Source organism: Gorilla gorilla, chromosome 12 (assembly GCF_029281585.2).
Source record: "Gorilla gorilla gorilla isolate KB3781 chromosome 12, NHGRI_mGorGor1-v2.1_pri, whole genome shotgun sequence".
NCBI lineage: Eukaryota > Metazoa > Chordata > Mammalia > Primates > Hominidae > Gorilla > Gorilla gorilla.
In genome coordinates, this window is record NC_073236.2 from 94,322,541 (window position 1) to 94,346,386 (window position 23,846).

Sequence of the window (23,846 nt, forward strand, 5' to 3'; positions counted from 1 at the left end):
ATTTTGAGATATGTTGCATCAATACCTAGTTTATTAAGAGTTTTTAGCATGAAGGGGTGTTGAATTTTATCAAAGGCCTTTTCTGCATCTATTGAGATAATCATGTAGTTTTTGTTATTGGTTCTGTTTATGTGATGGATTACGTTTAGTAATTTGTGTATGTTGAATCAGCCTTGCATCCCAGAGATGAAGCCAACTTGATCTCGGTGGATAAGCTTTTTGATGTACTGTTGGAATCAGTTTGCCAGTATTTTATTCAGGATTTTTGCATCGATGTTCATCAGGAATATTGGCCTGAAATTTTCTTTTTTTGTTGTTTCTGCCAGGTTTTGGTATCAGGATGATGCTGGCCTCATTAAATGAGTTAGGGAGGAATCCGTCTTTTTCTGTTGTTTGGAATGGTTTCAGAAGGAATGGTACTGGCTCCTCTTTGTACCTCTGGTAGAATTCAACTGCAAATTCTTCAGGTCCTGGGCTTTTTTGGTTGGTAGGCTATTAATTACTAGCTCAATTTCAGAACTTGTTATTGGTCTATTCAGGGATTCGACTTTTTCCTGGTGTAGTCTTGGGTGGGTATCTGTGTCCAGGAATTTATCCATTTCTTCTGGATTTTCTAGTTTATTTGCGTAAAGGTGTTTATAGTATTCTCTGATGATAGTTTGTATGTCTGTGGGATCAGTGGTGATATCCCCTTTATCATTTTTTATCATGTCTGTTTGATTTTTCTCTCTGTTCTTCTTTATTAGCAGTCTATTTTGTTAATCTTTTCAGAAAACCAGCTCCTGGATTCTTTTCTTTAGAGTTTTTTGTGTCTGTATCTCCTTCAGTTCTGATCTGATCTTAAGTTATTTCTTGTCTTCTGCTAGCTTTTGAATTTGTTTGCTCTTGTTTCTCTAGTTCTTTTAATTGTGATATTATGGTGTCAATTTTAGATCTTTCCCACTTTCCCCTGTGGGCATTTAGTGCTGTAAATTTCCTTTTAAATGCTGCTTTAGCTGTGTCCCAGAGATTCTGGTACATTGTGTCTTTGTTCTTATTGGTTTCAAAGAACTTATTTCTTTCTTTTTTTTTTTTTTTTTTTTTTTTGAGACGGAGTCTCGTTCTGTCGCCCAGGCTGGAGGTGCAGTGGCGCAATCTCGGCTCACTGCAAGCTCCGCCTCCCGGGTTCATGCCATTCTCCTGCCTCAGCCTTCCGAGTAGCTGGGACTACAGGCGCTCGCCACCACGCCCAGCTAACTTTTTTGTATTTTTAGTAGAGGCGGGGTTTCACTGTGTTAGCCAGGATGGTCTGGATCTCCTGACCTCATGATCCGCCCGCCTCGGCCTCCCAAAGTGCTGGGATTACAGGCGTGAGTTTATTTCTGCCTTAATTTCGTTATTTATCCAGTAGTCATTCAGGAGCAGGTTGTTCAGTTTCCATGTAGTTGTGTGGTTTTGAGTGAGTTTCTTAATCCTGAGTTCTAATTTTATTGCACTGTAGTCTGAGAGACTGTTTGTTATGATTTCTGTTCTTTAGTATTTGCTGAGGAGTGTTTTACTTCCAACTATGTGGTCAATTTTAGAATAAGTGTGATGTGGTGCTGAGAAGAATGTATATTCTGTTGATTTGGGGTGGAGAGTTCTGTAGATGTCTATTAGGTCTGCTTGGTCCAGAGCTGAGTTCAAGTCCTGAATACCCTTGTTAATTTTCTGTCTCATTCATCTGTCTGATATTGACAGTGGGGTTTTAAAGTCTTCCGCTATTATTGTGTGGGAGTCTGAGTTTCTTTGTAGGTCTCTAAGAACTTGCTTTATGAATCTGGGTGCAGCTGTATTGGGTATTGTGTATGTTGAACCAGGCTTGCATCCCAGAGATGAAGCCAACTTGATCTCGGTGGATAATCTTTTTGATGTACTGCTGGAATCGGTTTGCCAGTATTTTATTCAGGATTTTCGCATTGATGTTCATCAGGGATATTGGCCTGAAATTTTCTTTTTTTGTTGTGTTTCTGCCAGGTTTTGGTATCAGGCTGATGCTGGCCTCATTAAATGAATTAGGGAGGAGTCCCTCTATTTAGGATAGTTAGCTCTTCTTGTTGCAATGATCCCTTTACCATTATGTAATTCCCTTCTTTGTCTTTTTTTATCTTTGTTGGCTTAAAGTCTGTCTTATTAGAGACTAGGATTGCAACCCCTGCTTATTTTTCCTTTCCATTTGCTTGATAAATATTCCTCCATCCCTTTATTTTGAGCCTGTGTGTGTCTTTGCACATGATATGGGTCTCCTGAATACAGCACACTGATGGGTCTTGACTCTATCCAATTTGCCAGTCTGTGTCTTTTAATTGGGGCATTTAGCACATTTACATTTAAGGTTAATATCCTTTCTTCCACTTGATCGATTCGGCTATTGATACTGTGTATACTTCATGAAGTTCTTGTGCGGTGTTTTTCAGCTTCATCAGGTCATTTATGTTCTTCTCTAAAGTGGTTAGAGACTAGGATTACAACCCCTGCTTATTTTTCCTTTAGTTAGCAATTCCTCTAACCTTTTTTCAGGGTTCTTAGTTTCCTTGTATTGGGTTAGAACATGCCTCTTTAGCTCGGAGTAGTTTGTTATTACCCACTTTCTGAAGCCTACTTCTGTCAATTTCATCAAATTAATTCTCCATCCCATTTTATTCCCTTGCTGGCGAGGAGTTGTGATCCTTTAGAGGAGAAGGGGCATTCTGGTTTTTGGAATTTTCAGCCTTTTTGTGCTGGTTTTTCCTCATCTTTGTGGATTTATCTACCTTTGGTCTTTGATGTTGGTGACCTTCGGATGGGGATTTTGTGTGGACGTCCTTTTTGTTGATGTTGATGCTATTCCTTTCTGTTTGTTAGTTTTCCTTCTAATAGGCCCCTCTGCTGCAGGTCTTCTGGAGTTTGCTGGGGGTCCACTCCAGACCCTGTTTGCCTGGGTATCACCAGTGGAGGCTGCAGAACAGCAAAGATTGCTGCCTTTTCCTTCCTCTGGAAGCTTTGTCCCAGAGGGGCGCGTGGCAGATGCCAGCTGGAGCTCTCCTGTATGAGATGTCTGTCGACTCCTGCTGGGAGGTTTCTCCCAGTCAGGAGGCATGGGGGTCAGGAACCCACTTGAGGAGGCGGTCTGTCCCTTAGCAGAGCTCTAGTGCTGTGCTGGGAGATCCACTGCTTTCTTCAGATCCAGCAGGCAAGAACGTTTAAGTCTGCTGAAGCTGCGCCCACAGCCACGCCTTCCCCCAGGTGCTCTGTCCCAGGGAGATGGGAGTTTTATCTATAAGCCCCTGACTGGGCCCGCTGCCTTTCTTTCAGAGATGCCCTGCCCAGAGGGGAGGAATCTAGAGAGGCAGTCTGGCTACAGTGGCTTTGCAGAGCTGCTGTGGGCTCCATCTAGTTCAAACTTCCCTGCAGCTTTGTTTACACTGTGAAGGGAAAACCGCCTACTCAAGCCTCAGTAATGATGGGTGCCTCTCCCCCCACCAAGCTCTAGCATCCCAGGTTGACTTCAGACTGCTGTGCTGGCAGTGAGAATTTCAATCCAGTGGATCTTAGCTTGCTGAGCTCCATGGGGTTGTGATCTGCTGAGCTAGACCACTTGGCTCCCTGGCTTCAGCCCCCTTTCCAGGAGAGTGAATGTTTCTGTCTCACTGGCATTCCAGACACCACTGAGGTATGAAAAAAAAAACTCCTGCAGCTAGCTCAGTGTTGCCCAAATGGCCGCCCAGTTTTGTGCTTGAAACCCAGGGCCCTGATGGTGTAGGCACCCAAGGGAATCTCCTGGTCTGCAGGTTGCGAAGACCATGGGAAAAGCGTGGTATTTGGGGCAGAGTGTACCATTCCTCACAGCACAGTCCCTCACAGCACGGTCCCTCATAGCTTCCCTTGGCTAGGAGAGGGAGGGAGTTCCCTGACTCCTTGTGCTTTCCGAGTGAGTTCCCTGACTCCTTGCGCTTTCCACCCTGCTTCTGCTTGCCCTCCGTGGGCTGTACCCACTGTCTAACCAGTCCCAATGAGATGAGCCAGGTACCTCAGTTGGAAATGCAGAATCACCTGCCTTCTGCATTGATCTCGCTGGAAGCTGCAGACTGGAGTTGTTCCTATTCGGCCATCTTGCCAGCCACCCCCTACTGTGTGATTTTTAATGGCATCAGAATAGTTCACTGTAGGGCTGTTCCATAATTTATTTGTACAAGTCACCTCTATGTGGATATTTAGATTGTACACATATACACACCCCTTTGCGCAAGTGTCTTGCTATTTCCTTAGAAAAAATGTTATATATGAAGATACTGCATAAAGTCATATGTACATTTTTTAGAATTGTTGTGAGGATTCAGTTACGTGCTATTATAAAGCTTTACAACAATGCCTGACAGTAAAATCTCAAGGAGTTTTGATAGTATGGTGATTGTTTTCATTGTCTCAGTCTTGCCGCTTGACTTTGAGCCCCTAAATAAAGTGACTGCTTCAATTAGAAAAACATCAGAGATCCTTACTCAAAGTGGCCTGAACAATAAGGAAATTTCTGATTCTTGATTAAATGATAAAGAGATTTTATTACAGGATGCTCGGGGGGCTGAGTACAGAACTAGTTAATTCAGAAGCTCAAGAGTATCAATGAAGAAACAGTCTTTCAATGTATGTTACCTGCCATTCTTGCTAAGTTAGCTTTTCTTCAAGCTATTGCCATCACATGATACAGTGCTTACTGAGAGTCATACTTGAATCAAAAGAAGAAAAGGCTAGTTCTCTGTCACTCTATTTAAGGGCAGTGAAGTCTTTTTCTGAAGTACCTAGCAGATTTACCCTCACATTTCATTTGCCATTATTGAATAAATAGAATGGGACCACCATGATTAGCTTAGACCATTGTTTTTCATACCTTTTGATTTTGACACACTAGGAAATACATTTTACTTCGTCATGACGAGGGCACTTATCACACATCACTTCTGTTTGGGTTTATGTATGTCTGTCTTATACAATTAAATGTAATTCAAAATAACTTTCTCAAAATAATGCTTATCTTTACTACTGATTGTAAGTTAAATGCTATTTTACTTATGTTTAAATAGGTTTTTAATACCTAAATACAAAAATTTAGAACAGATTTAACTTAATGTATAGATATGGGCTGTTCATGAATTTTTTTCAGTCTGGAATACATGAGGACAATGCTATGAGCATATATAGTACATGGTTGAGCCGTTTTTTCAAATTTTGAGTCAAGATTAAAAATACCTTTTTACACAAACAGGTCATTGTGAGTAGCAAAATAATCTTAATAATAATTTATTCAGATGAGATTCATCAATGAATTCTGTACTTAGTGGGAGAGGATTACACAAGTGTATCAATACCAGGATTTGAGGATCATTGGGAACCATCTTGGAAGCTGCCTAGCACAAAGTATGAGGCAACTAAATGCAGTATGTCATCCTAGGTTGAATTATGGATTGGGAAGAAAATGCTGTAAAGAAAAATTGAGAAAATTGATTATTTGAGCATGGGTTGAATGTTAGGTAATATTATTACATCAGTATGTTTTCTAATTTTAATAAGTGTATTATGGATATGTAAGTCAATGTTTTTGTTATTTGGAACTATACGCTGAAGTATTTATGTGAAGGAAGGGTAATAAAGTTTTAGTACTATTCTTGCATGCCTTCTCTAAATTTGAAATTATTTCAAAGTTAAAATTTAAAAATGTCAAGAGAGATTGTTTTAAAATGAAAACAATGTGAGTCTGGTTCTTAAGTTCATACATACTGAATACATTGTATGTATGTCATGTATGTCAATCCTTTTAATAGGCTGTTGGATTTAGTTTATTAGTATTTTGTTGAGGATTTTTGAACTGATATTCATAGGAAATCAGTTCAAATGTAGGTTTCTTTCTTCTTGAGGTATCTTTGGCTTTGGTATCAGGGTAATGCTGGCCTCATGGAATAGGTAAGAAGTATTGGCTCCTCTTCTATTTTTTTAAAGAGTTTGAGAAGGATTGGTGTTCTTCAAATGTTTGGTAGAATTCACCAATGAAACTGTATGGTTCTGAACTTTTTTTTGTTGGGAGAGTTTTGATTACTTATTGACTGTACTTACAGGTTTGTTCAGATTTTATATTTCTTCTTGAGTCAGTTTTGGCAATTTTGGTGTTCTTAGTAATTTGTCCAATTTTTATTCTCTTACCATGTATCTGGTTTAATGTATATGGAACAATAATGTGTTTTTGCATTGTGTAAACATATCTGATTTAATTTTATGTGAAGTTACATTTAAACCATATAAAATAAATCCTCCATTAAACTGCCTTGCCTTGCATATCTAACCTAAAATGCATTTATCACTTGAGCATTCCATTTGCTTCACATTCACATCAATATTTGGTATTTTCCATTGTTTTCATTTTAGCCCTGTGGTAGGGGTGTTCCAAGTGATTTTGTTTTTTAAGTTTGAAGTTTTATTTTAACACTGTCATCTACAAGAATATCATTACCAACAATACATCTGGGGTCTGTCATTTTTATTGTTTTGCACATTTATAAAACCATGTTTTAAATCAAGCTTATTTTAAAGTCTTATGGTTATTATTTTCTATATAAAACGTGGCTCAAGTCAAGTCAAAGATTACTGATTGAAGTCAACATTTTCTCTCAATTTTGTCGCTATCAACACTTCCAAATCTGGTAGTTGGGCTTGCCTCTGTAAGTTTTACTTCACTATCTTTTTTTCTTCTGAGTATAGAGTGATTCATTTTAAGGACTGCTTATACTAAATCAGTTAAAATATTACAGTTGCTGAGAATTTGAAAAATTTTATACTCAATAACATTCTTTCTGAAAAATACACTGAAAGTTTGTAACTAAACTTGGTTGAAAGAATCAGCACTTTGCCAATAGATAAACTTCTCACATGCTTTGCTTTTAACTCTGCAGAGTTACTCTTTAACCTCTTCATTATCATCAAATTGACCATCCATGTCAGAAGATCAAATGAGTTATCAGTGAACCAAATACCTATTCCTGACCAATTTATGTTGTATTCCTCTCACATGATAGTCTCAATTGGCTGCATTGTTCATTCTATTGTTCATTCGATGTTAAGGGTATATACAATATGCTCTATGTGGTTTATTCTATTCCTTTATTTTTTTATGCCGGTGGCAAGTCACTGATTTAATTTTATGATCCACTAATTGATCATAACCCTCAGTTTGAAAAACATGGATTTTAACCAGTCACCATTGTCTGTGGGAGGTGGGACCAGCTTTTCCAAAGCATATGGCCTTGCAGAAATGGGATAAATGCTAGACGCACGGTCAGGCTTCTGTTTGAAAGGAGGAGAAGGGGTTGACAACTAGAGGTTAGGATAGGCAACCAAAATAATCCGCTGCAGAGACTGTCGCTTACTCATTTAGCTGTCCTAAGCATCTGATGTGCTAGGAAGTACTGTATCAACTTGTTTCCCTTATTCTAATGGCGCTCAACGATTATTTTTCCTTTTTCCGGTTTGTTTGTAGTTTTGTGTTCCTCAGATATTTTTTCTTGTTGCTATCATTGTGCTTGCCTTTACATTGCCATACTATCTCCTACCCACCCATTTTAAAAAGTTCCCTTTTCATTTTGCTGCTTTTCATCTGCTTAGACAAAAGACTAGCTTCTTAAAAGCTATGGCTCAAGAGTAACCAAGTTCTCAGTAAGATCTAAGGTTTTACTTTATTATCTTTTTCATGGTGATATTTGCTTATTAGATTTTTTAAATGACATCCAAAATTTTTAGCTGCGGCCTGGCTAGTTACCAATAAGTTATCTCTGAAATACAGAAGTGCTCCTGTACCCTTCAGTCTTCCAGAACAAAAGCTTCTGCTGTTATTAAATGGTAATAATGTAATCACAATACTTGGGGACTCTACTAGATTATATTCCTTGTTTTCCTTGATGTTGGGTAAAGAGAAGTCTCCTGTCCCGCAGATCATTAATTTTAGAATTAACGAGTAATAGCGAATGTATTCATTGTTGTAACCTAGCTTCAGTTAGTCAACAAATACTTTAAAATATTGCATTTCATCAATTGTAAGATGCTCATTTTCTGACTTTTTTTTTTTTTTTTTTTTTTGAGACAGAGTCTCATACCGTCACCCAGGCTGGAGTGCAGTGGCACGATCTACGCTCACTGCAAGCTCCACCTCCTGGGTTCATGCCATTCTCCTGCCTCAGCCTCTGGAGTAGCTGGGACTACAGGTGCCCGCCACGGCGCACGGCTAATTTTTTGTATTTTTAGTAGACACGGGGTTTCACCGTGTTAGCCAGAATGGTGTCGATCTCCTGAGCTCGTGATCCGCCCACCTCGGCCTCCCAAAGTGCTGAGATTACAGGCGTGAGCCACCACACCTGGCCATTTTCTGACATTTTAATACCTCTGAAATCAGAATGCAGCTTACATTTAATGGTGTCCTACAGTTGTTGTTGTCCCTGTGGTAAATCATGGTGTAGTTTCCACATGAACTTGGTTGCTAATCCTAGAGACATGACTGAACTGCACACCTTTCACTGTTTTAGTTAACAAACCATTGAATAATAAACCATTTAAGGACCTTTCAGAAAAGAATAGGAGTTTTGTCACTGTCCAAAATGTCTTCTGTTAATAACCTCTGTTAAGATTCAGATAGTGCTACCACCAACATGGCACATGTATACATATGTAACAAACCTGCACGTTGTGCACATGTACCCTAGAACTTAAAGTATAATAATAAGAATAAAATAAAAAGATTAAGATAGTGCTACTATCATCAAAGCTTGTAAGAATGTGCATCTGAAGCTTGAAAGTCCCAGAGACAACAGAGGATTACTCTTTTAAGGAATGCTACGTTATCAAGGATCTTGATAGTATAAAAAACAATACTGCATGGAAAACCTTGACACCTATGATTTTGAATATAAAAGTGATCAGAAGAGTTGAACACTGAATGTGAAGAAATTTTAGGAATAGCTTAGCCAGTTTAGATTGCTTATATTTTCTTATGTGTACATGATATATGGTTCTTACGGTTTCTGAATAAGTCTAAAGAGCTCTTTCAATATTTAAAAAATAAATAAAAAATGTAAGCAATAAGAAAGCATGTGTCATGGTTTAATTGACTATTTTCTTCCTTAGTGGTATATAAAATGGTGCTTCATATAAACAGTACTGTCTTCAATTTGATGAAACGAGTTTGATTTACTGTCTTACTGTTATTTTACTGCTTCCTATTATAACATGTTTTCTTCTCCATAACACTATAAGGCCGTGCATGAATGATAGAGACTATGTCTTATTGTGATCTAGCAGCCACAGTATTATCCGGGAACTTGTTAGAATGCAAATTCTTAGACCCCACCCTAGACCTACTGAATCAGGAATCTGGATGTGGGTGTGTTACCAAGCCATACAGGTGATTTTAATGCAAGCTTAAGTTTGAGAACCACTGCTCTGGGCACAATTTCAGGCAAGGGAAAAATACTGGTACTGTTATATTCAAATTAGGTATATATGCATAGCTTAAAGAGTAAGACGCCACAGATGCCTTGACTTCAGCTTAATTCTGCTAACAGTGTGTCTAAGAGGAATGAAGAAATTTACCATGGTGTGTGTTAGCTAACCACCAGTAATATAGGCAGAGTAATGGAATAGTCCAAGAACTACATCTCCTTCACTTTTAATATTTGATCTTTGTCTTTTCAGCATGACGTATCCCAGACTTTACTCAAGGCAACACTGGACAGTGTTGTAGAAGAATGTGTCAGCTTTGTGGGAGTGGATATTAACATCTGTTCAGAAGTTTTGTTAAGGTGAGACAAATATGTGGCTGAAGATCACAGAATCTTGAGTTTAACTGGCTATCCAGTCCAAACTCGGCTAGAAGAAGGGAACACGTGTATAAAGTTGTCAAGTAGAGAACATCTATGGGTTTATACATTGCTTTAAGTAATCAGAGGGGAAGACATCATTTAAGAAAAGAATTATAACAATTCACATTATCATTTTTAATATTGCAGGTCTAAAGTGAAGAGCATATGGTAACCATTGAGTGTATTAGTGTTGCTAATAGAATTTAAATAAGGTTAACATGGAAAAGAGCTGTTTCCCACCACATGAGAGTAGAGATTTTTCACTAGTTAAGCCTCTTGCATGCATCTGTCAAACCTGGCAGTAACCAAAAGATAAATTCTGAGGCTTCAAGGTATGGTTACCATATTTTTACCCTGATTCCACAAGAAACCTGTCAAAATTTTTATCATACTATAATCACATGTTATATAATCTTCTTTTCCCCCATGGTTTTAGAAGAGCTGCTTTTTTGTTCACAGTTTTGCATTTATTACACAAGTCTGCTAATGCAGCATGAAATTCCCTGATCTGGACCGTTTTCACTGAAACAGGTATAGCAGAAACTATCCCTTACATTTTAAGTTGTTGATTTTCTAACACATCTACAAACATTTCATAATTTCATATATGCAATTTCATAATAGAGTTGAGATTCTCTGAAATAATCTTTTAACACCAAGCAAACTACCTAATGATATAGTCTTTGTATATAATTTATACTAACCATGACAATTATAGATAAGGGCCTTTCTGTAGTTCAGCTCTATATTACTGAGAACAGGCTAACACACAAAAAAGGTAGTACAACACAGTCGTAGCTATTATAACTTCTTCTAACTCACTTTGTATGTATGCTGAAAAAAATAGGCGAAATTATTACTTTATCCAGAAACATAAGGAATATGAATAGTATAGAAAAACTAAGGAACATTTTTTTCTTGCATCAGTGTTAGCCTTCTTACCAGCATCTTTATGACAGCTATTGGTTTTGTCATTATTTTTTTATTCTGTTGTCCTTCTTTCCTCTTGCACAACTCTTTTTTTCTCCGTTTTTGTTTTTTTTTTTTTAACTCCCTTTTGGATTAACTTAACTTAGATGTATGAGGATATGTCATTGCAGTCATTTTTATGATCCAAATGTTTTATATCATTGTCTTTTCAGATGAGATCTTTTTTTCAGTTTGCTTATTTTTTTTTTTCTAGGCATATTGCAGGACTCAATGCCAACAGGGCCAAAAATATTATTGAATGGCGAGAGAAAAATGGACCCTTTATCAACCGAGAACAGCTGAAGAAAGTGAAAGGGCTGGGCCCAAAATCCTTCCAACAGTGTGCTGGCTTCATCAGAATCAACCAGGATTATATCCGAACATTTTGCAGGTGATTATAAGTATACACTTTGATTCTATTGTCAACCTCCTCTCTTGTTACTGTTACCTATCCTACCACTGATTAGTGTAAAATTTTCTAAGTGTCCATTATTCATGCCTTCATTCAGTTAAGTGTTGAGTGACTGTCCTTTGGTAGGCATTGGGAATACAGCAGTGAGCAAGTCAGCAAATTCCGGATTCTCATGGAGTTATATTTTAACATGTGATACAGACAATAAGCAAACTAGTAAAATTAGTAGTTTCAGATGGCAAGAAGTGCTATAAAAATTAAAGCAGGGATATGTGACACTGTCTTAGGAGAGTAATACAACTACTTTAGATTCGTTATTTTTTGAAAACTTATTTGAGCAGAGTTTTGAATGAAATGCCATCCAAGGATCAGAAAGAGAGCATTCCAGGCAAAGTGAACACTTAAGTGTGCACAGTCCTAAGGCAGGACCAACTTTGGTGTATTCAGGAAATGAGGCAAAGGCCCACACAATTAGGGCATAGCAAATGGGAAGGACTGGTACAAGGTGAGGTGACAATGGTGACTTCAAAATGACCACTTTATATTGACATAGCTGTTCCCTAAGCATAGATGTGTTTCCCCACTCCCTCCTCACTGAAAATGGACCAAAGCATTGATTATCAGTTGTGTGGATCAAGAGCTAAATTTCTTTATTTTCTAATCCTGAAAGCACAAAAGCTTGTTAGATAAACTTCTTAGCATGATATAATCATGAAAGAAGAACATTTACGTATCTACTACTTTGGGACTACGTGGTTAATTCATATGGACTTTATAATTTTGACAAACTTATAATAGAGGTCATATGGAAGATAACCTTTATTCTGGAAAAGACTGATTAAGCCTCACTAGAATACATTATAAAGCTGTGGAAATTAAACAGTTTGTTTTTGATGTAGGAATAGCACAGAATAAGGTCTGAAATCCACCAAAACATAGTTAGAATTTAGTTTGTAGTAAAGGTGACATTTCAAATGGTAGGGTAAAATTGATTAGTTATCTAACAAATGATATTATGACAACTGCCAGTAATTCAATATGTGTGAAGGAAGCTATAGTCCCACTTCTCACTCCTATACCCAGATAAATTACAGATTTATCATAGACTTAAATGTCACAAAAAGTAAAAAACTGTAAAAGCACCAGAAGAAAAACATGGGGAAATCTTGCAGAGCATTAGAGTGATGGAAATTCTTTCTAAATAGATCATGAAACCTAGAAGTCACAATTGAAAAAAATTGAAGATAAAATGATTCTGTTTTTGTTAGTTTATATGTTCTTTGAACACTTGGTTAGAAAACTCACAGCACAGGCCAGGAGCGGTCGTTCACCTGAGGCCAGGAGTTTGTGACCAGCCTGGCTAACATGGTGAAACCCCGTCTCTACTAAAAATACAAAAATTAGCTGAGCATGGTGGTGCTCACCTGTAATCCCAGCTACCCAGGAGGCTGAGACAGGAGAATTGCTTGAACCCAGGAGGTGGAGGTTGCAGTGAGCCGAGATCATGCCGCTGCACTCCAGCCTGGGCGACAGAACAAGATCCTATCTATCTCAAAAACAAAGAAACCAAAAAAACACCAAAAAACTCACAGTATAAAAAAAGAACAAAAAGTAAAAGATGCCTCTCAAGTCTCACTTGAAAAAGTTTCTTATATGTTGCTTCCAGAAAGTAAATTTACAGTTATGTCACCTTGTATGTATATGTTTATTATTTTAAAAATGTATACACAAGGGATCAGGCTCTGCAACTATTTGAAACTTGCTTTATTTGTTTCAGTCTTCTGGATCTCTTTCCAAATTATTACATATAGATTTCTAATTTTTTATTCTTTATATTGTCTGCATAAAATTTAATTGTATGGATGGGCTATAATTTAGTCTAATCAGTGTCTTATTGATGAAGCTTATTTTAAAGCCTTGTACTTTTCCAGCTGATAATTAGGTACTTGAAGATTTGTGACTGTTACATCTCCTGAATAGTTCATAGGTTTATTCAGAATGGAATATTGCTACCACATTTAAGGTTTTTTGCTTTGAAATTTATTTGCTAGCAATGTTACTGTATATGCATGTTTTTTTTTAATTTTTATACTTTCTATGACATTTAATTTTTGATACGGCTCTTAGAAACACATAGCTAGATTTTGTGGTTTTACTCAATCTGTTATTAATACATTCATATTTGTTGTATTTATTTATATGTTTGGGCTTATTCTTCCTATGTATTTTGCCTCCATCATGCTTTCTGATTCTTCTTTTCCTTTTACGCTATTTATTAGATTTATCAGTTAATAAGTTTTCTGTTTCTCTCCTTGTTTTCCCATCTCATCTTTATCTCTCCTTAGTGATTTCAAAGTTGTACATCTTCTATTCTTATGATCATCCTTAAATTGGTTTTGGACTGACCTCTGGAGTTAATAGGTGTCTCTGTCCTCTTAGAGAAGACTAGAAACAGGATCCTTCCCAATCTTTCTCTCTTCAACTCTCTCAGCCTCCCATGATAAGATGATCTGGGATTTTAGTTTCAGACTCCTCTCTCCTCTCCTCTCCTCTCCTCTCCTCTCCTCTCCTCTCCTCTCCTCTCCTCTCCTCTCCTCTCCTCTCCCCTCCCCTCCCCTCCCCTCCCCTCCTCCCCTCCCCTCCCCTCCCCTCCCCTCCCCTCCTTTTCTCTCGCTCTCTATAGATATTTTATACATATATAAAAATATTTTTATGTATATTTTTGTTTTTTAACCTATATATATGTATACACACTATATGCATGTGTATATACGTGTGTATATACATATACACATACACACTATATATACACACTCCTCCATATGTATAAAATATATTTTTATAGATGTACATTTTTGTTTTTTAAATGTGTATATACATACATATACACACTATATGTGTGTGTATATACATACTATATACACACTATATGTGTGTATGTACATACTGTATACACACTATGTGTGTATGTACATACTGTATACACACTATGTGTGTGTATGTACATACTGTATACACACTATGTGTGTGTGTACATACTGTATACACACTGTGTGTGTGTGTACATACTGTATGCACACTGTGTGTGTGTACATACTGTATGCACACTGTGTGTGTGTACATACTGTATGCACACTGTGTGTGTGTGTGTACATACTGTATGCACACTGTGTGTGTGTGTACATACTGTATGCACACTGTGTGTGTGTGTGTACATACTGTATGCACACTGTGTGTGTGTGTGTACATACTGTATGCACACTGTGTGTGTGTGTGTACATACTGTATGCACACTGTGTGTGTGTGTGTACATACTGTATGCACACTGTGTGTGTGTGTGTACATACTGTATGCACACTGTGTGTGTGTGTACATACTGTATGCACACTGTGTGTGTGTGTACATACTGTATGCACACTGTGTGTGTGTGTGTACATACTGTATGCACACTGTGTGTGTGTGTGTACATACTGTATGCACACTGTGTGTGTGTGTACATACTGTATGCACACTATACATACTACATATATACTATATAGTGTATATGTATATATGTGTATATACACATAATGTATATATATTTACATCATTCATGAGCACTTATTTAATCAGTTTTTGTGGTTTCTGCAGTTTCTTATAGTTCATATTATCATTTTTCTTTGATTTATTGGTTTTTGCTAGAATTAATCCTTAAGAAATTCTTTTAGAGCTTGGTATGGGTTATACTTAAGTCCTTACATACCTGCAAATGATTTCAATTTGCCCTCCTACTTGAATGCTAATTTGACTAGGTATGCGATTCTAAATTCAAAATCATTTTCTCTCAGAACCTTTAAGATATTGTTCCACTATGTTCTGACATCTGATGTTTGCCAGTGAGAAATCTGATGCTAGTCTGATTCCAGATCCTTTTAAAGTAATGTTTTAATTTTCTCTCTTGAAAGCCTTTTAGAATTTTAAAGATTATTTATATTGTAAAGTTTATCCATGATATGTCAAGTATGAGTCTTTTTCTTTTCTTTTCTTTCTTTTTTTTTTGAGACAGTCTCTCCCTCTGTTGCCCAAACTGGAGTGCAGTGGCAGGATCTCAGCTCACTGCAACCGCCGCCTCCCAGGTTTAAGCGATTCTCCTGCCTCAGCCTCCCAAGTAGCTGGGACTACAGGCAGGCATGCACCACCATACCCAGCTAATTTTTTTATTTTTAGTAGAGACAGGGTTTCATCATGTTGGCCAGGCTGGTCTCGAACTCCTGACCTCAGGTGATCTGCCTGCCTCGGCCTCCCAAAGTGTTGGGATTACAGGCGTGAGCCACTGAGCTAAGCCAAGTATGAGTCTTTTTCTATTCATCCTGTTCTACACTCAATAGATTCTTTTGAGAGCTTGTTTTTCTTAGCTCTGAGAAATATTATTTTGTTTCCCTACATTTTCCTCTTTTCTCTCTTAGAATGGCAATTACACAGACAATCAGTTAAGAATGTTTTCGGCTTTAAGTAACAGAAAGCCCTTTTCCCAGTGATTTAAACAAATAAGTGGTAGTTTCTATGAAGTGAAAGGTCAAAATCTGGTTGCTGTTTTTGCATATTTGTATGACAGAGAAGTAAGCACATTTTAATTTGAAGACTTTTCTGCCCAACCTTCCCCTTTTCATAAATGTGGTTTTTTCTGGTTTTATATAGTCAGCAAACTGAAACTTCAGGCCAAATTCAAGGAGTTGCTGTGACATCTTCAGCAGACGTTGAGGTCACAAATGAGAAGCAGGGCAAAAAGAAGAGCAAAACTGCAGTGAATGTTTTACTGAAGCCAAATCCTTTGGACCAAACTTGTATTCATCCAGAATCATATGACATAGCAATGAGGTAAGTCTGAGGCCCATGTGGGAATTCTCCATATCCAGAGTGAGTTCTTTACAGCAAATGGCCTTTGTTTTGGCATAATGGAAACTAAAAAATATGACCGTTTAATGTGACAACATTTTTCAGAAGTTCTGCATTGCTGAGTTATGTGGCACATTATTTTATTTCAGTGAGGAATGAAACCATTACTCCTGGAGCATTGTCAAGCTAATAAACCCTGATACTAATGGTGAAGTGTGTGTAATGGAAATTGCATGGCACTCCCCTCTGTTTGTTTTGGAAATTAACAAGACACAATTGACTAGCACCTGGCATAAAACTTGTGCTTTTCTAAAGATAAAACCCTTTTGAAAGTAAACAACCAACTCAGCTTTCTTAAGTAATATTATCTTTATTGGTTATTAAAATCTTAAAATCTAAGAAATGATGTACTTTTAGTGAGTATACATTAACAGAATGACATGGGGGAAGTTTTTGAGTAAAAGGGAAGTTTACGGCGTAAAAAGAAAAAACTTTTTAATAGCATAATTAGCTTTAAATTGTTTTAATTAGTTCAAAAACAATGACTTGCTACATAACGACATTTTTTAAAGATTCTTACTGAATTGTATGACAGTGTAACAAATATAGTGAATATTTTAACTTTTATTGAATCTAAAATGAGATTTTTGTTTTAAAATCACTTATATTTGATTATTTTAGTCAGTGTCATTAATTTGCTTTGTTTTAAAAATATTTAAAGACTATAGTATATTATAGAAAACTTAGAAAAAAGAAGTAAAAAATAATATTCTGTGAACATCCAACTAGTTCCTGGTTTCCCCCAACAGTTTTATGATGAAAAAATTTAACCATACAGAAAAATTGGAAAAAAAAATTTTTACAGTGAATTCCTGTATAGCCACACCTAGATTTTATCATTAACATTTTATTCTATCTGTTTTTCCACATATCCATCTACTTGTCCATCCATCTTATTTTTTTTGTCTTGTTTTGGAGACAAGGTCTCTCTGTCACCCAGACTGGAGTGCAGTGGTGTGATCTCGGCAACCTCTGCCTCCTGGGTTCAAGTGATTCTTGCGCGTCAACCTCCTAAGTAGCTGGGGTTACAGGTGTGCAGCACCACGGTCTGGCTAATTTTTTGTATTTTTAGTAGAGATAGAGTTTCGCTATATTGTCCAGGCTGGTTTCAAACTCCTGGACTCAAGTGATCCACCCACCTTGGCCTCCCAAAGAGCTGGGATTACAGGCGTGAGCCACTGCACCTGGCCCATCTTATATTTTTGATGCATTCCAAAGAAGGTTGCAGACAGACATTGGTACACTTTGCACTAAATACTTAAGCATTCATATAATTAACTACAATTTGATAATTCTTTACGATTTTTTTCTTTTGAGGTCACATTTACATAACAATTAAATTTTAAGTTTATATTAGCTGAATTTTGACAAATACCTACTTCTGTGTAACCAAACTGCTGTCGAGATCAGGAACATTTCTATTATCTGAAAACATTCCCTTATACCTCTTCCGATCAGTTACTGCCCCAACCTCCCAGAGGTAACTACTTTTTTTGATTTTTTTCTACCAAAGATTAGTTTTCTCCCTCTACCACACAACTGTACTCATCTGTGTAAGGCTTCTTTCAGCATCATATTTAGAGATTTATCCATGTTGTAACAAGTACCAGTAGCTTATTTTTTATTGCTCAGTAATATTCCATTGTGTGAATATACCACAGCTTATCTATTTTCCTGTTAATGAAATCTAAGAGATATAGGAAATACCAAACTTTTTTTATACTGTCTACTCTCAGTACAACATAGAACACTTTCGTGGCTTCTGGTCACCAAAATATGTAGGGATTTCTCCCCTCCAACCAGTCAATTCTGCAGCAGATTATCCAGCAGACATCACCTGGGTGTCCTCTAATTTAGTTAATTTCTGACACTATCTACCTGGAGATAGTGTCAGATCCCACAGGTTGAGGGCTCAGAACTACAAGATTGCTCCCAACTTGAGAAGTCTGGTTGTGACCTGTAGCTTCAGGATTCCTATGACCCTGGAGTTCAATTAATTTGCCAGTTTGCAGAACTCAGGGAAACATCTACTTAATGTTCATCCACTTATTATAAAGGATATTACAAAGGATACAGATGAACAGCCAGATGAAGAAGATGTATAGGGAAAGGTATAGGGGGAAGGTATATGGGAGAAAGGATATGGAACTTCTACATGGGCATACTACCCTCTAGGAACCTCCAGGTGTTGAGCTATCTAGAAGCTCATTGGAACCCAGGCCTTTTGGGTTTTTAGTAGGTTTCATTACATAGGCATGATTGGATCATTGGCCATTAGTGATCAATTCGACCTTCAGCCCTTCTCCCCTCCCTGGAGGTTGGGGGTCTGGAGCTGAAGGTGACAACCCCTCTAGTCACTTGTTTGGTTTTTCTGGTGACCATCCCCTATCCTGAAGCTATCTAGGGGACCTCAGCTACCAGTCGTGTCATACAAAAGACACTTATCTATCACTCTGGAGATTCCAAAGGTTTTAGGAGCTTTTTGCAGGGAAACAGGAGGAAAGCCAGATATGTATTTCCCAATATCACATGAACCTTGCTTATTTCCAGTTTTTGGCCATTCTGAGTAAAACTGCTGTGAATATTCTTGCGCAGTTTTTTTGTTGCCTTTGACCTTCGTTTTCATTTATCTTAGAAAAATACATACGAGAGGAATTGATAAGTCATGAGGTAGATGAAAGTTCAGTTTTCTTAGAACTCCTCTGGTCGTACCATTTCACATTTTACACTTTCACCATGAGAATTCTGGTTACCTTGCATTTTTGTCATATGACATTAGGTGGTGATGGTTGTTTTTAGCCATTCTAATGTGTGTGGAAAGATCTATGTAGTTTTAATTTGCATTTCCCTGGCAACACTGAACACTTTCTAATGTGCTTACTAGCCATTTTTATATCTTCTTTGTGAAATATTTGTTCATATTATTTGGCCATTTTCTAATTGAATTGTTTGCCCTTTTATTATTGAGTTTTGGGGGTTTTAATATATTCTGCAGATATAAAAATGTACTTTGTCAAATATATGATTTGTGAATATTTTTTCCCAGTTTGTGGTTTACCTCTATTTTTTTAGAGACAAAGAAAATGTCATATTGCTGTCTTAATAATATTTATCAAGTCTTTTAGTCCATGAACTTATTATGTCAGCATTTATTTAGGTCATCTTTTATTTCTCTAAGCCGTGTCTTTTAGCTTTCAGTGTACAGGTTTTACATGTGTTTTATTAAATGTGTTATATGTTTTTCAACACTATTGTAAATGGAGTTTTTAAAATTTGCTGCTACTTGTTTGTTGCTAATATATAAAAATACGAGTTTTGTATAATAACCTTATATCCTGCAGACTTGTTAAATTAACTTACTAGTTCTACTAGGTATTTGTACGTTCCTTAAGTTCTCCTATATAAGTAGTTATGTCATCAGTAACTATGTTAAACTTTACTTCCTCCATTTTAATCTTCATGCTTCTTTTTTCTTTTCTTTATTCTTTTTTTTTTTTTTTTTTTTTTTTTTGCCTATTGCAATGGCCGGGACCTTCAGTACAGTGTTGAACAGGAATGGTGAGAGTAGATATCCTTGTCTTGTTCTCAACTTTGGGCTATGGTTCTGAATTTTTTTAATATAAAAAAAATTGTGGTTCCATAATAATTGTATTTTTAGTGTTTGATGAGAAGGTGCATATGTGCACAGGGATTCATAGACTTCTTGCAATAATTCTGAGGTGTACATGGAGACTAAATTATCATTTTGTTCTGTGCAAATCACTATCTTTTTTGGGGGGGAGGGGGAGAATCAATCAGAGGGGATGTGGACAGGGTCTCACTTTGTCATCCAGGCAGGAGTGCAGTAGTGTGATCTTGGCTCACTGCAGCCTCAACCTCCTGAGCTCAAGCAATCCTCCCACCTCAGCCCCAAGTAGCTGGGACTACAGGCATGTGCTGTGCCACCATGCCCGGCTAATTTTTGTATTTTTAGTAGAAACAGGGCTTCACCATGTTGTCCAGGCTGGTCTTGAACTCCTTCGCTCAGGCAGTCCTACTCGGCCTCCCAAAGTGCTGGGATTATAGGCGTGAGCCACTCCACCCGGCCAGTATCTTTTATAATGTATGTTTTTGTTTGTTTCCATAATCTAGTTATAATATGGTTTAGAAGTTTTTCAATTTTTGTTAATTTGCTTTCTATTGTAAACACATTTTTTTTTGTTTCTACATACCCCTCTCATTAAAAGCTAGATAATGTTTTATCAACTGATTGAACTGTAACTTATTTGAGTTATAGTAGTGCTAATAGTGGTTCGTTGTGATGGATTCCTAGAAGTAGAATTACTCTACCAAAGGGCTTAAAAGTCTTTGTGGCTCTTGAAATACATCACCAAGTAACACACTGATTTATAATGTCATCAGCAATGTTCAAACCTGAAAAATCTTGAATTTCTCCTGTAAACAGGACTTTTTTTTGCCAGCTTTGATGTGGTCCAGTTTCTGCATGTGAAATATAAATGCCCTGCTAGTGACTTCACCTTTCTGTCTGTTTCCTTTGGGACTAAGCTTGTCTTTCAGGAGGAGGGTATTTGTGAACTATTTAGTGGGAAATTTCTTCTGTTGCAGTCCAACTCCTGACCTTCAAAACCTGGAGATGATTGCTTCTCGGCCTTTTGGCTAAGGTCAAGTGTAAAACCTAGAGATGAAATTAGCAATTTATCTTGCCATCCCCATTATCCAGTTTGGAACTGTGATAGTAATTTCTATCAAGTACGCTTAGTTTAAACATCACTCAACATAGGTAGTTCATACTCTATATATTCTCACACAAGTGTCTTCCCAGGGAAGAAAAAAGCCCATTTAAGATGTGATTAGGTCATCATTGGTTTGATTTGAGTTCTATTAAAAGAATTTTTGTTGCAGTACATTTCATGTTTTAATTATATCAGAAAACTATTGGAAATAAATGGCTTTAATGTCACCCTTCCATAATATCACCCACATAAATACATCAAAATGTAACATGATTATGTCTTTCTTTTCATGTTTATGATAGTCTGTCTCATATTTGTTTTTAGGAAAAATTGAGATTATGATATTTTATAGCTTGAGTTATTTAGTGGTTTAAAGAAAGTCAACTTTTTTGTTTATATTTATTATTTATATAATTTTTAAAGGCCTTATTTATGTATGAGTTCTTTGAATATTAAAGCCCTTCGTTATATGGACTGGCTTTTTTTTCTACTTGTTTACCTTTTATATCTGCTTATAATGTTATGTTTTTGAAGTATGAATGTCTAATTGTTATGAACTAAAACTTTTTCTGGTTTTTATGCAATTGTGTCTTAAGATCCCTCATCTAAGATGAGTTCAGTGTTCCCCATATTCTTTGTGTTCTTTACTTTAATAATTACTCTGAATTTTGTTGGTGATGACTTTATTCATCACTTAGAATGTACAGAACACTGTGATAGGGGCTGAAGTATATAAAAATGAATAGAGGTGATTATGCTCTCAAGGAGCCTAATAACTCCTTGGGGAGGATAAAACTTACATTCACAGATATCACAATAGTGCTGAACAATTAGAAAGTACCCTTTGTGAAGCACAAAGGTTATTCCCAGGAAAAAGAACTCATTTCCAAATAGGGGAATCTTGTAAAGTTTTATGCAGAAGGTTACATTTAGGCTAGGTTTTTAAAAATTTCATTCTGTAGAAAGAGGCATTTAGAAAATTGGAGGCAGAAAAATATAGCTCAGGCTAGCTTTGGAATAGTTAATGATCCAGTACAAACAACCTTCATTGACTACTTCCTCATTACCAAGCATGTTAGAAGCATCATCATGTTTAAACCTCACGCAGCAACCCTGTGCGGTTGGTACTATTATTATTCCCACTTCTTCAGGTATACAGTCTCTGATAGGTAAGTAAATTGCCTAAGCTGACTTAGCTAGTAGAACCAAGATTTGAACTAGATCTATATCACTTTAAAGCTTGAGCTTTTAACTAGGCTACAATGAAAAAGCTAGCTTGCAGCCAGATTTTAATGAAATCATAATGGTCTTTCCAATTAAAGGTATTGTACCCTAAAGACTCTATGTATTATTCTGCACAGAAAAGTAACAGGGCTTGTGTTACATGTGCTTCTTAAGAAAAAAAAAAAAAAAAGAGTATCTGGAATATGCTGTCTTTGAGTGTTACTCTATCGTCATGTGGCTGAAATTTGACACTGCGTTTTCTTTCAAGGAAACATTACCCTGTCCAATAAATGAAACTTTGCCGATTTATTTTATTAAGGGGTATGTAGGAAATGGATTCTTCTCTAGAGTATGTAGAATTTTATGCTGTTCTGCTGCAGATATGCTATTTCCTGAAGAATATTCCACTAAAAATAATTCCCTTCCATCATGTTTTTTATATGAGGCAAGTGTTTGCTGTCTTATTTTAGGAGAGGAGTATGGTACAGAGCAAGAGTAGCGTGTTCATCCTAGAGCCAGAGCAGGGTTTTCAGCAAGAGGATGGAGGTAGAATGTCAATTAAATATGGCAAGAGAACCCATGTTATAGAATATATAAGGGGAACATGGGATTTAGAGTATTGCTCTACACTGTTACCACAGATAGATTGTCCCTCAATAGTTCTTTGAAGCCATTCTATTCTAAATTCCTTTTACTTGTTTCAGTGTCTTGTGACATTCACCTGGTGACACTTCTTACCTCACTGAAAAAACTCAAAACTACCTTACAAGACTCCTCCATGTCTTGATTCTCTTTCCTTCCCCACCCTGACTTCTGCCAGGTTGCTGCTGAGGACTCCTGACCTTGCCCATTGTATTGATCTCTGTGTCTTAATTGCCTCACCTCTAAATGTGAGGGGTGGGGGAGTGGCAGCCAAATGAATAAGTTTTTTATAATAGCTTTATAAAGCTTTATAACTGTCTCTTGTATCTTTAATGTCTTCACTTCTTCTCATCATTTTTGGCCAGAGATGTATTATTGCTGGGGTCTCCCTATTCCTCACTTCCGAAAAGCTAGAAGCTGTGGCCACCTTTTATCTTACTTTCCCTTAGACCTTCTAACCCATCACTCCTTCTTTTCATTGCTGACCCTCTCAGAACTATCTGCCTCTAATTCTTTCTTCCTGCTTTCTCCCAGTCCCTTACAATTGGCTTCTATCCTTACCCCTCTTCTGAAATTATTCTCTCAACTAATGACCAGTCATCTCTTTCCATTCTTAACTCTTTTACGCATTCTGCCACATTTGACACTATCAACTTACCGACCTTCTACCTTGACTTTTATGTTGTCTCTGGTTTCTTTTTCTCCTCTGGCCCTGTAGATGTATATATTCTTCCAGCTTTTGACCTTCATCATTTTTTCTACTTGTTCTACTTGCTTCCTTGGATGATTCTACCCATACACATGACCATCTGTATCTCTTACCTGACTATATAATTCAAATCCTATGTCTTAACATCCCTAGTTCAGGCCTTTCTAAACTCTAGCCCAACCTTTCCATTTGTCTGTGAGAGATTTTCTCATGAATATCTTAGCAATGGAAACTCTATGTTTCTAAAATTGAAACTTGTACCACCCCCCTTTGTCTCTCCTTTTACAACTCCATCTTCTTTTATCATCAGTCCTCACTAGCCCCACACAAAA

General features: G+C 37.0%; 1 protein-coding gene across 1 annotated transcript in view; it reads left to right on the plus strand.

Moving 5' to 3' along the window:
- The window catches only part of SRBD1 (S1 RNA binding domain 1), a 222,461-nt gene that overhangs the window by 182,032 nt on the left and 16,583 nt on the right, over positions 1–23,846 (plus strand). The window contains exons 17-19 of the mRNA XM_031008302.3: positions 9,724–9,830; positions 11,074–11,250; positions 15,949–16,128. Coding sequence (XP_030864162.3) covers positions 9,724–9,830; positions 11,074–11,250; positions 15,949–16,128 — 464 coding nt within the window. The remainder of the gene's footprint in view (positions 1–9,723; positions 9,831–11,073; positions 11,251–15,948; positions 16,129–23,846) is intronic.